This window comes from Psittacula echo (assembly GCF_963264785.1).
Source record: "Psittacula echo genome assembly, chromosome: 5".
Taxonomy (NCBI): domain Eukaryota; kingdom Metazoa; phylum Chordata; class Aves; order Psittaciformes; family Psittacidae; genus Psittacula; species Psittacula echo.
In genome coordinates this window covers 4318571-4334593 of record NC_137739.1, presented here as the reverse complement: position 1 = coordinate 4334593, position 16023 = coordinate 4318571, and the positions used below count along the sequence as shown (strand labels likewise).

The 16023-nt window shown below is 38.2% G+C and overlaps 1 protein-coding gene across 1 annotated transcript in view; it reads left to right on the top strand.

Annotated features, from left to right (window-relative positions):
• The window catches only part of SDK1 (sidekick cell adhesion molecule 1), a gene marked incomplete at both ends in the record, with an annotated part of 410080 nt that overhangs the window by 238102 nt on the left and 155955 nt on the right, over positions 1 to 16023 (top strand). Inside the window, one exon of the mRNA XM_080619378.1 lies at positions 15046 to 15157. Within this exon, the coding sequence (XP_080475504.1) occupies positions 15046 to 15157 (112 nt within the window). The remainder of the gene's footprint in view (positions 1 to 15045; positions 15158 to 16023) is intronic.

The following is a 16023-nucleotide window of genomic DNA, read 5'->3' as shown; positions in this document are numbered from 1 at the left end:
GCAAGTAAACAGCAGCCAGGAGTTGATTTTTAATATATAGCACTGAGACCATGTCATTGTTCATAGGAGAATTGGGCCGGCAAAGAGATGTTGCTGGTCTGCATCTTGAAGGACTTGGTTCAGAGGCTTGAGAGCAGCAGAGCCTCCTGCCCCAGGTTCATTTGCTGGCTCCATCTCAGGGCAGGACAGGACAGGCAGTGAATCCAAGTGCTTGCAAACAGCAGAATAACACATTGACTGAATCTGTGTTCTGCAGTGTTTCAGACTGTGTTTTATTTTGGGTTTTTTGTTTTAAAATATGTTGAATATGTACTTTTGATCTCTTTGAAAAAGTACCGAAGCTATGGCAGAAAATTACGGTAGAGATTGAGGAGCAGGAAAGCAGATTTTTAACATTAGAATGTAACCTGCTGTTTGAATGGCCTTAAGTTACATTATGATCCAGGGTTTAGACATTCATTTGTAACGCTTGTAACAGCTAAAACTCAGTTCAATTTGTGTGATGACATATGCCAGAGTCTGCAGGCAGCTTGAAACAATAATTCTGGGAAATGCAAATTGCCTCTTTTATTCTCATACTATGATAAAACCTGGGAGAATTACCTTTTTTCCCCTTATCATGTTTGCTGTTGGCCACAGATGCTGTGAACTGTCCAGCGTTGTCTGAAAATATGTAGTAGAATTTAATATAGATTGGCATAGCACATTAACAAATCTTTCAACTGAGAACTGATGTGCAAAGGGAGTGTGAGGAGGGGGAGACAGCTTCAGAGCTTGCAAGATCCCCATGGATATGGCAGAGCATCTTCCTCTTCCAGTTGGAGATTGGAAATAAAAGTTTTCCATCCTGTGTTTGAGTATAGCCTAAAATGTTAAAAGCTCATAATAAACAGGTCAGGCTTTTACCGGCTGGAGCCTCATTTCAGTAATGTTTGTCGTTGCCTCATTTTCACCACATGTAAAATGGAGATATTGGTTCCTGCATCTTCTGCAGAGGTCTCTGGTGTACTGGTAGAAGCAGTTATTATTTTCCAAGAGCACTTTCTACTTCTCGCACTTTCCAGTGGTAATAAATTGTACTTTTTAATGGTAGGAGTAAAGGTTTTCTGCAGAATTAAATCAGCTTTTTTAAATGTTCCACTTTCCCTCTCTGCCGGGTTTTACGTTTTATGCATTTATATGTGCAGAGAGGACTTGGAAACAACAGAAAAATTGATGGCATTTAAAACTGTTTGTTTTAAAGCATTTTTGATGACTCCAGTTCTCCTAAATGAGACAGGAAACAGATTTCTTTGCAAGCTAATATTTTTTCTTCTTGTCTTTTACATTGCCTGTTGCTATTAATTATTATGAGCGATACATGTGATTCACTGTAAAATATACAATTTTATGTCCACTCCACTTGTATTAAGGGAATGTTCAACCACTTTACCACTTTCAAAGACAGTTTTGAGTAGTTTAAGAATCTTCTGCAAATCAAGTTAATGTCTATCAGAAATGGGGTTATTTTTATCCTGCCTGTGATTACAAACCTAAAACTTGTGACCAGCCAAAAAATAGGAGATGCAGAGAAATGCTTAAAAGCCCACATTTGCAGAGCTGTGGGTACAGACTGAAGATGAAGCTTGTAAAAACATAAATAAAACAACAAACTCCCAAATCAACAACAACCTCATCCTCAATTCGTGCACCATTGCTTGCTGGATTGAGGCTAAGTAGTAAGCAAGGAAAGCATAAACCCAAGGCAGTTTCCATGTTGTATGAAGAAATTGCTTTATTAAATGTATAAAATCCTCAGGAGATGTGTGTTCGCACATAGGCACATAGGGCAGCTGCTTATAGAGCCTAGAACACTGCAGGATTTGTACACGATTCAGGTACCAGTAACTTGCTCTGGCCATGCCACCTTGGGAAGTGTGGTTTTGCCTCTATTCCCTTCCCAGTGTTGAGTTCTTGGGTGCAGTAAATGCTTGTGTGAAGAAAGTTTCTAAGTTATAGTGGGCTCTGTTACAAAGCTGCATTAAAGCATTTTGCTGAAATACCAAGTAATCCTTTTCTTTTTCAGAATTGCTAAGTGAAAACACATTGATTTTTATTTTCTTTCAGCTGTTTCAATAGCTCAAGATTATTACTATTTTTAAGAGTGATAGAGAAATGTCAAAAATGATTCAGTTGTACTTTTATTTTTATATATCATCAGACTTTGCTTTTTCCAGTTTTGCCTTTGTGTGTGTGTGTGTGTGGGGAGTTACAGGCTTTGGAGGCAGTGGGAGGGAGAGATCACAGTTTATTTCAAAAGGCTGCTTGTATTTCTGAGTTTTCTCAGAGATTTTGTGGTTCAGTAGTTAATGCATTTTTATTGTCTTAAATTTGGTCTGTGCTGTAAAATTCTTTGGCCTGGCACACCTTAATCTCTTCTCTATAATTACTCTTGAAAGAATGGAGAAGAGATAGATCAGTTGCTTTTGATACTACATGTGATTTATTCATTTAGTATTTTCTTTCACTAAAGATAGATGTGGATACAGTGAGTGTGCAGAACTAATACCACAATCAAAAAGCTGGACAGAAGTCACAAAGCAGAACAAGGCAAAATGAGCTCAGTGTTGTAGGCTAATGGGCATTCTACAGAATTCAGGTTCCCCATGCTAGCAACAGCCAGCTCTTCCCATCCTAGCTCCCAGTTTTGTTTTAGCTGCTTAGTTTAATTTAATCCATATCTAAATGCATTTTATAAGTGTGTATAAGTGATCTGTCCTTCTTCATTTTGTGTAAGTAGTTTGAGGAGAGTGTACATGTATGAGAGAAAGCAAGTGACAGTTTTGTTGTCACGTGGACCCTGCAACATTTTCTTACCATTGTAGTTGCTCTAATATTTGATAGTTCTGCACTAACACAGCCCATAACCATCTGGATAGCAGAATTGTATCGTTAAGTATTATTTTGGGGGGCAAATCAGAATAAAACGGGTTGATGAAATCTAAACAATGTTGTTGTGTTCTGCCTAATCACACATTGACAATTAGTTTCAAACTGATAACCCAAGGACATTGTTTCTGAACCTAGGGGTGAATTTATTTCTTTTTAAACCAAAATGAAATAGATGTCACTGATAATCTCAGCAATAGTTAAGTTCCTGTCTTAGACAGCAGTACATTTTCTCATTTATTCCCCATAATTTTTCTTATTAACTGTAATTCTGTTGTGACATCCCAGTGTCATGTTACTATGATAGAAATTTGAAATAAGAAGCAACACAAAGTGCAAAGTATGGGATGAGCTGGGAGACAAGAGCACCCTGTGGAAATAAGCTTCAGTTTTTCACTAGCAAAGCAATGAGTCCTTGTCATATTCAGGAGGGGCTGTTTACTATCCATACAGCTAAAGCAGCGACCCAGCCCTTCTCTGAAAGGGGAAGAAGTCAATGCAAGATGGAAAAGTCATCGTACTCTTTAACTCCACTCTTATCTGGGAGCAGCAGATAGGAAATCATAAGTACATTAATGCAAACAGCATTTGTACCAGCCAAGTAAGGTACAACTAACAATCTATTTTTAACAATGCTGACACTACCCATGCTGCAAAAATACTAACAAAGAGCCTCAAGTAATAACTTCCCCTTAGATTTCTTTTTACAGTACTTGCAGCATTCTCTGAGCAGGCATTTATATAGTGTGTATAAATAGGCAGACACAAAACCCTATTCTATCTTCCAGAGAAGAGAGACGCTGGTTTATTCGCACTTCAGAAAATTAAATGCTTATCCATCTGTGGAATTATTTTTGAATGAATAAGTTTGTAGACTTTCTTTAGCTGGGTTATTGTTTGCTCTTTTGGAACATTCTTTGCTTTCACAGTTGTTTTGTTCTTGCTACAGAGGAAATACAGCAATGTGTATTTTTCTCCCTGCTGAGGTCTGAGGCAACCTTATATTATAAAATAACCAGAGACTGATAATCACAAAGGCTGCAAAGGGAAAGCTGCACTTTATTTAGAAGAACATCTGTGCTATAAAGAGAAAGAAAAATTCTTTCTTTTGATAGAAAAATATTTCTTTGGATTCTGAGCTCTGCTGTGAGTGGTTTTTGCCCTGCTTTTTTATTTTACAGTACTCTAAATATATAAATGAAATTTTATTTGCTTCTGAATCTGTGTGACCTGAACAACTCTACTTTTATTAAGGATTGTATCCCTTTATGAAACCAAGTGGAAAAAAAGTAGCATGTTATGGTCAGGGGATGGAGAACTTTAGACCATATGGAGTGGACCTGAGGCCCCTGATAACCTATTTCTCAAAATATTATTCTGACAAGTCACTCCATATGTTTGGTTGAGTTAGCTGTTGGAAGATGGCTGTGGGGGATCTTCTCGTTTTTCAGATCTGCTCTCTTTGTGTAAAGACTTGGAAACAGCGGACCTTTGGGAGCAAGGTAGCAATCTGGATCCCAAAACATGCTTGTTGCAGATACATATATATATATATATATAAATAGAATGCAGCAAGAGTTGACCTTGAGCTTAAAATGTTGCTCAGTGAGTGCATCTTGGTTTAATGCACTTCAGTAACAAACCTGATTATTTAGTTCAATGTTATAAATATCTTCTACAAAGTGCTCTCCTTTATGCCTTCATAAATTGTAGTGTCTAGGATCTGAGGACCAGCTTTTAAATTTGGTTGTTTGGGGTTTTTTTCCTTTTAAAATTCAAATGATGTTTATATATAACAAACTTTAATTCCTGTTCTTAGAGTGCATATTCTGGAGAAAGCTTTGATTCACACTTGGCTTACCCAGTAACTGTAACAATGTGCTGTAACAATGTGCTCACATGACTTTGACTGAGTGTCTCTTATGTACACTCTGTAGATCACGATGGCCAGTTTGGTGGCCTGTGCACCTTTACTAGCACCAAATGTCTGTGACACAAAAGCCTTTCCTTTCATTGTGAAGAACAGATCAACTGTGGGACACTTTCAGCTTTGTCTTTTGCCTTTTCTCAGTGAGGGCAGGTTTAAATTCTTTGATCTTTCAGGAAGAACACAGATCCTTAAACAAGCAGCCAGGTGCAGTAGATAGCCAGGACTAAGGAAATACAATAATACTGATTATTTTAATGGATTTGCCAGGTATCTAAAACCTAATAAAACTCCAACTTGAGTATTAATTTTAACTTTATCAGGACTGTTTGTCAGATTATCAGTATATATGTGCAAGTGTCTGCTTCCACTGTACTGCACCATGATATCAGGTTCATTTAAAAGATGCTACGAAGAAATCAATCTCAGAAACTCACATATGATCAATTGTGCATACTTGTTTTATGCTCTAAAGAGCATACTTAATCTTAAATCTTCCCTGTGAAAACAGTGCTTTGGTTATTGTTGTGGTAAAATAAATTCTTGAAGGCATTTCTTAAATAATTTCCCCTGAAGTCACTGCAGATGCTCTTCTTTATTTAAGTCTGTTGAAGGATAGATGAGAATTATGTGGGTTTTTTTCTTTTCTCTTTTTCTTTGTTTACCACCCTTCATTTCTAAGTAGAAAAGTGTTTAAGCCTGTTACAAGTAGGAGAAGCAGCAAGTAGATTGTCAATGGTTCTGATTTTGTTTGTGCCAAAGAAGTTAAGAAATGCTTTTATTAATAAGAAAATGAAGCCACGTATGAAAATGCATTTGAAAATAGAAGGCAGCATTTTATTGTCTCCCATTTCTCTTTCTTTGTTGCTGCTTGACAGTAAACTAGAATCTGCTGGTGAGAATTGCAGCATCTGAAATAGCAGCAGTTCTCTGATTCCTGTAACATAGCCATGTCCTTAGCTCAACTTTCCTTCTATATTTCTTCTCTCTGCTCTTGTCTCACCACTGAATTTTGCATTTCTGGACATTATGATTAACTGACAGCTCTATTTTATTTAGCATCCAGTTTCTGCTGTGAGATTTACTAACTTAATTTACTTTTATTAAGAAAGCAAGCAGTACATACCAGGTACGTGAAGAGCAGAGCTGTGAGATGTTACATGTTCTTTTTTGGCCTCAGCAGAAGATGATTCTTGCTACAGAAGCCCCTGCAAACACTGCCAGATCCCTCAGACCTGTTTCTTCCTCCTAGATGCATGCCTGTTTAAATTTAAAAGGATGCTTCACTTACAATGCACTAAAGCACATCATAAAAATATATAGCCTCTTAAAAATCACTTCTACCGATGAGTCATTGCAAAATCTTTGTAAATATGAATGTGTTTTGGATCATACTGCTAAAATCCCGCAGCTCCTGGATGCTGGCTGCAGAGGCTCTGTGTTCTACCTGTTGCCTCTCGCACCACTTTGAAGCTGACTCTGAGGCTAATAGATTCCACTGATAGACCATGGATATTTTTCCCTCCCCTTTTTAACTGCTCTTGATTAAGATTACACACTCTATCCACTTATAGAGCCAATATTAAAGCTATCTGGTGAATTGAAAGCCACCTGAGTGTTCTTTAGTTAGAATAGCTTGAGGCTATATATTTTTTTCATGTTAAAAGCTCTAATGATGTGCTGGATTATAAGTTTCTAGCCAGAAAGAAACCCCTCACTGTGCATGGGGGAAGGTCAGGTCAGTGACAGAGACTGAACTTCCAAATTGCTCTTTCTGCAGAAGGAGTTGTAAGAAGGGAATTTCAGAGTGTCAGAGCAAAAATATGGTCTGCTTTTGAGTTTAGCTGCTGAATCATCACAGGGAGCTGTTTAACTAAGTGGTGGCTTAATTTCCTTAAAACTACATGGGACCACACTAGAAATTTATTTTTGAAGTAGTCCTAAAATACAAAGTGAGCTTGTAGACCTCAGGTGGTATAAAAGAGGAGGAAGAAGTGTTTTGTGGAAGGCTCACTCCACTAAATAGACATTGCTGCATTATATGCATTAATGGCCTGGAGGAAAAGGGCACAATCAGGAAAAACAGCCACATCTCCCATCCGTGTCCCAGTCTGTGGAGCAGACCTGGTGAGAGATAAGCTGGAGACACTGTGTCACCATGAACCATCTGGCCATGGTGCCTCTACTTGGGCACTGCATTATTTCTTGCTTATGGAAATATATTTTCTGTTTGTAAATCAACTGTACTTAGACCCATCTCTCGTTATGCCCAGGAATAGACCCTGAAAACTCCCTAGAAGGTTCTGGAAGCTTTTCAGCTTGCATTTTAGGCTTTGTCCTATCTTATAAAATATATAAAGCTGCTCTTTGCTGTAGTATCTGCACACAAAAGGGTCTAAGTTGTCTTTTGGATAGAGTTGAGTTCTCCAGTAGGCTTTCCCTAGGGTTGAAACTAACAGCTCTTGCAGTCTGTGTGAAAGTACTTACAAAGGGGGGGAGAAGCTGTTACTGTATTATTTGTTTAAAATTTGGAAACATTTATAGTGTGATTCTGGCTTTTTGTGTTTTTACCCTTGCTCCTATCCTTTTTTTTTGCATATATTGCAGTGAATCCTTTTGAACTTGTCAGACAAGAAAAGTTTGGCTTGTTTAGCTGAGTAACATTAAGACTGTGAAGGAACATGATTGTTTTCTATAAATACTTTAGGATAGAAACATCACAGAGGGAGAAAATAGCTATTTAAGCTAAAGGACAGCTTTGGCAGAAGAACAAATGGGGTACATTGGCCATGAATACATTTAAGCTGGAAATTAGGAGTGTTTTTAACAGATTGAACAAGAAAGCTCTAGGAAACTTTCCAACTAGAAAAGTGATGGTAAAAAACCTCAGTATTTTTACCATGGGCCCCTGTACATTCAAAATGGGATTGCATGATGGGATCTCAGACAGGGAACTAGGCTGACCCAGGAGGTGCTTCTAGTCCTCTGCTCCAAACAGTTAGCAGGGTGCTCCATACATAAAATATCTTCTTCCCAATATTTTGCATGGTTAATATGTATTTTCCATTTTCATCAAATCACAGAATGGTTTGGGTTGGAAGGGACCTTAAAGACCATCTAGTACCCAACCCCCTGCCACAGGCAGGGATATCTTCCACCAGAGCAGGTTCTCCAAGCCCTGTCCAACCTGGCCTTGAACACTGCCAGGGATAGGGCAGCCACAGCTTCTCTGAGTACCCTGTGCCAGCACCTCACCACCCTTATTGTGAAGAATTTCTTCCTAATGTCTAATCTCAGTCTCCCCTCTGTCAGTTTAAAGCCATTCTCCCTTGTTCTGTCACTACAGACCCTTGTAAAAAGCTCCTCTCCATATTTCTTGTTAGCTCCTTTAGGCACTGGAAGCTGCTCTAAGGTCTCACTGGAGCCTTCTCTCAGTTGGTCTCCATAACAGAGGTGCTCCAGCACTTGGAGCATCTTCAAGGCCTCCTCTGGACTCACTCCAACAGGTCCACATCCTTCTTGTGTGGGGTACCCAGAGCTGGACTTAGGACTCCAGGTGGGATCTCACATGAGTGGAGTAGAGGGGGAGACTCTCTCAACCTGCTTGTCACACTTCTCCTTTAAGGCTCTGTTTCTGTAATACGTATCTACTTAAATTAGGAATATATTTTCATTCTCTTCAAACCAACCATCAAGTACCTGAAGTTCAGTGCATTTTGCACTGCTTGCAGAACTGCAAGCCTGACTGGGTAAATCACACATTTTATAGGTTAATTTATTTGGTTAACTTTACTTTTCAAAGCTAAATGCATCAGAAGTTCTGTTGTAACAGATATGGCCTATCATACAGGCCCAGAAGGGGCGGATAGAAAAGGAAGGAGTGCAGATTTCAGGCACTGCTTTATGACATGGGTGATTCAGCCAAGATTAATTCATGCAAGGCTTCCTTGACTGTTGTCGATGACATGTTTTCTAATTGCTTCTCTTTACCATATCCCCCCCTCATACACTGGGTGTTTAATCTGTGATGCACTTGCTGGATTTTGTTCTGATTTTTATGATTTTATTCATACCCTATCCTACCCCTTTTATTTTACTTTCAGGGGGAACAAATCGTGTTTGATCTGATATGGACAAAACTTGGTCACACCAACAAGAGTATATTGAGTCAATAAATATAACTGACCTAGATCATCACTTGTTTTGCTTGTATTATGTTTTGTAAACCCTTTCCATATCTAATGTTTTATTCATATGTCATGATGTCTGATGTCTGGATCAAGATGAGGACTCACTTGCTGCGATTGATTGAAACAACTAGGCCATTTTCCCTATAAATATGATCCACAAAGCTAAGTTTTTATGTTGTTGCTTATTTACTTTCTTGAGTCTAGTTTCTCATGGTTCAAGATCAGAAATTATGATAATACATACATGTTTGAGAAGTCTTGACATATCCTCGGGTACTGAAAATTCATTACACCAACTCTGTACCATTGCATTGCTAATTATTTTATAAATACGTAGTTTTAACTCAAAAAAAACTCCATGTGAGATTTTAATGTTATTCATCAAACTAAACAAATACAACCAAGAATTCTCCCAGGATCTCTGTTATTTTTCTTTATGTCTATAAATGTGAGCAGAGACCTGCACAGTTACACAGTAATGCACAACAGCATCACTGTTTTCTTCTTCTTCAAAATGAGTGCAGTCCTTGCTAGAATAAAAGTGGAAAAAATGAAATGGTGACTTTTTATTATCTTCATACTCTTTTACTGTATAACTTCTTAATAATCACACTAATAACTAGGGAACAGAGAGACATGCCATGTTTTAAGATGGAATTTTATGATTGAAAAATCCACCTTTTTCATTATTTTCATAATGCTTTTCTATTGTGCCTGCAGGTGGTTGTCAATTTTGCTAGTCTGTTGATCAGGCTCCAGTTCCTGTGGTGTGCCTTTTACTGCAAAGGGGAAGGGAAATTAATCTATTATTGATCAGGATCCAATTCCCATTGTGCATTTGGTACTGGAAAGGGAAAAGGGCATTAATCCATTGTGGGTTGATAATCCAAATCATCTGCAGGTTGTATCTGGGAAAAGTTAAATCTATTCCATTAGATAGTTTGTATTTGTAAGGACTTTTTATTCCCTCGAGTGATCTCGAGATACTGTCTGATTGTCATTTCTCCTCTTTCCTCATATTCTGTGGTACAGAGGCAGAGATTGCATATTGATGCCACGAAGTTGAACTGTTTATGTGTAATATTCTTTGCAATTTGTATTGGACTCCTATCTCACTCTGCTTTTTCTAATATAGGTATCTATAATTTGGTAACATGAAGCTTTGCATATAGCCTGCATAGTAATTGCAAAGGCATTTCTGAGTATTGTGCAAGTCTGAAAGTCTATAGGAAGTTTATGCTGAAGGTTTTCTAATCTTTTTCTTCCAGGATAACTTATAAATGGTTTTCAAAGTTCTGTTAAAGTATTCAATTTCTCCATTACCTTGAGGGTAGCATACTGGTGATCCTTCTGTGAAATGTTTTTCTCTCGTAGACAAATTTCATAATATGAAGAAGTAAATCCATTTTTTGGATGCTCATTCCTGTGGGTTTTGAAAACAGAACACTGAGAGGTAACTGCAGTAGTAACAAACACTAGCAGTCAACATCACATCCCAGGCTCTACCCCATACTAAGTAAACGAAGGGTATCTTGGCGATGATTATTTGGGCAACCCTCCCTCCTCCTGCTCATGGTCACCTTGTCTGTATTAAGTGTCTTTGGAGGGTTGGGAGCTATAAGCCAGCCTCAAAAATAAGACTTGTTATTTTTCTCAAGTCTGAGCTCTAGCTATTGCTTCTTTTCAAGACAGAAACACTTTCTCTCACTTCTGTTTAGTCTGGTTTGTCTCGTATCTCTCTGAGATGTATTTGAGTATTCATTGAAGGAATATTCTTAATATTCTGCACTGCAAACACAGGTATAGATAAACTGCATGCCATAATGTAAAATCTGGGAAAGAACCTGATGTTTATACATTTCTGAAGGGAAGAGCACCTTTTGTATCTTCAGTCATACGGCCTGAGAGACATTTCATCACTGTTGGGAAAATCAAGCACTCAAATGGTTTTGATAAAGTCTGTGATCTTTATAAATGGTAAATTATTACAGTTAAAATTCTCCATACCTCACATGGCAATATGTGTAGAGAGATAAAAACTGTCTTTTCAGAGATGATAGGGCTGTCTGCTTAATTATTGTAGTTAAATAACAGATTAGAAATTCTACAGCTCATCAGTATTAAAAAAATCAGTGTAATAGACCACTTGGGATGGGGTTCATTCTTGGTTAGGTGGGAACAGGAAGTTCAGTGTGATCCTGTATTGGCGTTGTGCAGTCGCAGACAGACGCTGGTGATAAAACCAAACAGACTGCATGAGAAGTGTTCACTCTTTCCCTCTTTCCTCAGTATATCTCTGCTTTGTTCAGGATTGCAGATTCTTGAATTCCAGAGTCTAGAGAGGAGTTAATATTTAGCAGCTGCTTCATGAGGAGCTGGGGAGGGGAACTGCTGAGAAACTTGCAAGGTCAGCTCCCTCCCCTTGTGAGTCTTTGGTGTTACAATAACCAAGCCACACAGGTTGGCTGTGCTGGGCCTGAAGACACTTGAGTTATTGGGCCCTAGTACACACTGGTAATAATTAAGAAAGTGTCTAATGAGAAGGTCTGGAAGCAAAGGAAAGATTGGAAATACTGCCAGTGCTGTGGCTAAAATAGAATGTAAAATAAAGCAGAATGTGCTGATTTTTGGAGAAAAGTCTGTTTGGATTAGGACTCTTGCCTGCAGCAGTCCTTCTGTCCAGCCATCTATTAAGGACTGGAATCAGGACTAAGAGCACATGCCTTAAGTGTCCTTCAGTGCTGTTCAGCCTTGTCTCTGCAGCTTCCTACAAGCTCCCCACAGGCTTATTGTGTCTAATAGCGAGGCATCCCTTGGCTGTAGTAGTGGGGTCAGTGTTTTTTCCTTAAAGCTGCTTTGCTTTCTTAGCTGAAAGAAGGGGTTCAAAAAGCAGACAGGAAGGAATGATCTTTTCTCTCAGAAAACATAGAGTATGGGGAGGGATGGTGGTTCTGTGTTAGCAAATTAATGTCACTATAACTGTGTTCTTGTATGCATTTGTATTGCTCTCCCATTTCAGTGTCTTTGATAAATATTTTCTTCAGAGAAACTGAAGCTCAATCATTAAATCAAGGATAAATGGGCAGTTGAGCAGTTCTTAAATAATGTGAAACGTCTGTGGGATGGCAGGGAGGGGAAATGGCTGGTGACAAATGCAGAGAAGCTGCCTGAGGGAGAGGAGGAACAGGTGGTGAAAAGCCAGAAGAAAACAGCAGAGACCTAGAAAACTGGGACAAGAAAATGTCTGAGGAAGTAAAAAAAGGCACCGTGATGAGGAGACCAAAAAAATCAATTGTTTTCTACAAAGGATTTTTCAAAGAAAATGCCTGTTTACCAACAACGACATTCTGCATTGTACTTCAGTGTAGCACCAGTCAGGTAACATCATGTCAGTGTAGTGCCTTAAGAGGTAGGGGAAGGATAGGGTGGCTTTATTGACAGGTAGGATAAGAAACCTGGAAAGTCTGGCTAATTTTTCTTTATCTGATTATTTGAAATAGCTCTCTGCCTTCCACGGCCGGACTGAAATCTCATTTGCTGCATCACATCATCAAAACAAAATCACAGAGTTACTCCTTATCTATATTAGGAGCCTGGCTGCTCTGATATTCCAACCTGTAGATTTCTTACAAAAGGATGGAGTTCTTAAAGGTGGAAACACAGATCCCACATTTACAGCCTTATTGAGATTTTTACTCTAAAACTAAATCATCCTTTGATATTTTTATCAGCCACAAAACAAAGCTGCAAACTGTGGGAATGTCCCTATTGAGTTTTATTTGGCAAAACAGGGGCCAGAGTGAATTATGGCAAGTGGTTTCTTAATGCTGCAAAGGGAAACTGTCTTTGAATATGAATATGAATATGAATATACATGCTGCCTACATACTGTTTAGGTAATAGTTTGCAATTTTGTTGTTCTGTACATGCTTGTACATCTGCAGCTGACCTTTGTAGGTATATTACTTAGAATCCAAGCAGTAACCATTTTGATGAGCCCTGTGTCACATCTGTATTCAGTCACTTGCTCAAAAGCTTTATCAACAGCCTGCTTTTAACAGATTTGTTTCAGGGATGGTACAAAATTAAAATATGCACATATTTTATTTAGATTCTTGTTACAGTCAGTAAGAAAGTTATATAAACCTCACATTTTCCTGGTTGCAGGCAGAGTAATGTGCACTGCTATTGCGCCTGGTTATCTACTCGATGCACAATGAGCCACTTGCATATGGTGAACTCATAGAGGTTATAGCAAAGCTGGCTTCTCCAGCTGGTTTTAGTGGGGTTAGGCCATTCTTCAAGGGAGCTGATAAGTCAAAGAAGTGGCTTTCCTCTTTTCCAGATGGAGATAAGAAATGCTTACTGCCAAATTAGTAAATTGGTTGTTGATCTTTTAGCGTTTCCTGTTGAAAACCTTCATCTTGTGCAGAAGTAGTGGTGACCAATAATGCTGAGGTTATTTCCTCTTATCAGTAATAAGCTACTAATCTGATTACTGCTTGTTTTCTATTTTTTTAAGTTCTATCTGGAAAATTCCTGCCATGAATGCCTCTAGAAACACCATGGAAATCTTCACAGAAAATAAATTTACTACCTTATAGCATCATATTCCCAGGAATGTTGTTGAGCAGAAATAAAATCTACTAAAACTTGTTTTCTGAGATCCCATGCAAGTTCTATGTAGATGCCGTGTCGGGTCAACAAAGTATATTTATGGGAAGAAATAAGCATGTGCTTACCGCTTCCTTAGGTACTATTCTTGCATGCTTGAATTTATCCAGAAGTGTGGATGGTACTAAAATTTTAAACTTGTGCTGCATGCTGTCATTTCCCATAGTCACTATTTGCCATCAATTGCAAGAACAGCAGTAGGTAAAAATTTTGTCATTCAGTAAGTCAGAAACCTGCTAATCTTGAACTCTGAGCCCTGTTACCAAAACCTCTGTCTATCCAAAGAGTGAAACTGAAAGTCAAATAGCTTTTGGTGTGCTGGGTAGAAGAGAAGTAAAGAATATTCTATCCATTTTGTATTATTTAGGGAATTATCTTAAATGTCAGGGTTCATACCTTGCATTTGACTGTTTCTCATTCTGCTTAATGGGCATGGGTTAGCCTCCTTTACAGAAAACGTTTGATGAACTGGCTTGCTTTTCCATCATTTAGTTTTATTTTCATTCCTTTTCCCTATAATTTGTTTATTGCATTGTGGATTCTTTACAGAATTTTATTACTCTGTTATTCAAGCTAAAAAATAGCTAATTTTTCTTTCCCAAATGAGTTGCTTGAAGCAAAGTACCTACGAATACACGGGTATTTTAATTCACTTACTAAATGTATACAGAGAAAATTTACAAGCAGCTTTTTTACAATTTTTTAAGTGTCTCCTGACTGTTGCATAAGCTAAATTATTTACAGTACGATGCCTCACAAAAGAGTAGCAGATTTGGGTTATTTACTTTCCTGATAAGAAAAAGGGACTGAAGTTGCTGTGATATGCTGCTTTGTTAATTTTATATTTGTTCCCCAGTGTGTAAAATCTTTTTAAAGAACTAACATGAGTATTGGTAGGCTCTTTTGAAATGGTGTGGAAGTGGCAAGATTAAACAAAACATGAAAAGGTCTTAAAAATATAAGTCAGCAAGTGTTTGATAAAAATAAAAGTGCTCAACAATGGAAAACCTTTAGGATGCTTAATTTATTTGCTCTCTATTTGAGCATGGCCCCTGCACTCCATCTGGGAGTAGTTCTTGTGAGTTATATGTTTTGAGTGATCCTGAGCTGGGTATATTGAAACAGTGTGTTTGTACAGTTAATGAAAGCCATTGAAAGTGGTCATGCTGAAGATCTCCCCTGAATGAGGAAATTAAAATCCAGGGTGAAATTGAAGAGTGAAATTTGCAGCTGTGTTGCTTGACAAGATCCTTTCTATGGAACCCATCAGTCCTCCCGATTTGCAGATGTATGGGGTCTTCACAAGGTTTGTTTCTGCCCATGCAGGTGCCACAGACCCGTCTGACACGGTGGCTCCCGTCATTGTAATCCCTCCCCAGAATACCAGCATCGTAGCAGGGAGCAGCGAAGTGATGCTGGAGTGTGTGGCCAATGCAAGGTATTGTAAAAGCCACAGAGGGGTTATAAGGAGCTAATTTTAATGCACTGTCTCTGTTGGAGAAGGACATAGAAAGTTATTTTCTTTTTTTGTTTTGTTAATTTAATATTCGAACCAGAATTCTTGCTCTTCAAAGCAACCTTATGAGTAATCTTGTTTGTCCAACATTACTGAATTAAACATACCAATTTTTCTGGCCAAATAAGGATATAGGCAGAGTTACTTTTCCACCTGGTACTCACACCGTAAGGCAAAGTAGTATAGTGTTGTTGGATTAGCAGACATTATCTTAAGGAAAAACTTATGTTAAAGGTTAATATTTCAGCTGTATTGCCTATTGACATGGAAGGTGATATTGTTGAACAGTCTGAGCTCCTTAGTAAACAAATTAGTGAGGATCTGCTATGAAGTAATTTAGTAGGCACTCATTTTACAGTGATTATTGCTCAACTGTTCATAATGCACTGTAATACAGAGTTCACAGCATTCCTCCTATGTTTCTGTCTAGTTGGCATTGAATAACATTAAATTCCAGTGGAAGTAAAGGGTTGAGGTCCTAGGATGATGAGAAGACCAACTGATTCACTTTCTCCTATGAGGGCAGAAATGTTCTTGATATGATTAATATTGGTTTGGTAATTGAGTTATAATGAAAGCACTTCCCATGCAGCTGATTTCCATAGCAGTATTTACTCCTTTTGCTTAGAGAAATCAAATTATTAGCACTTAAATTCTATTGCTGTATCAATTATCTGTACTTGCCTAATGCCACTTGAGTAGTCTGTAGTCTTCATATGTACAAGTTATATATGAATTCACTGCTTAATAGTGAACCTCAGGGACAGAGGAAACAGAGAAGTTTTGTA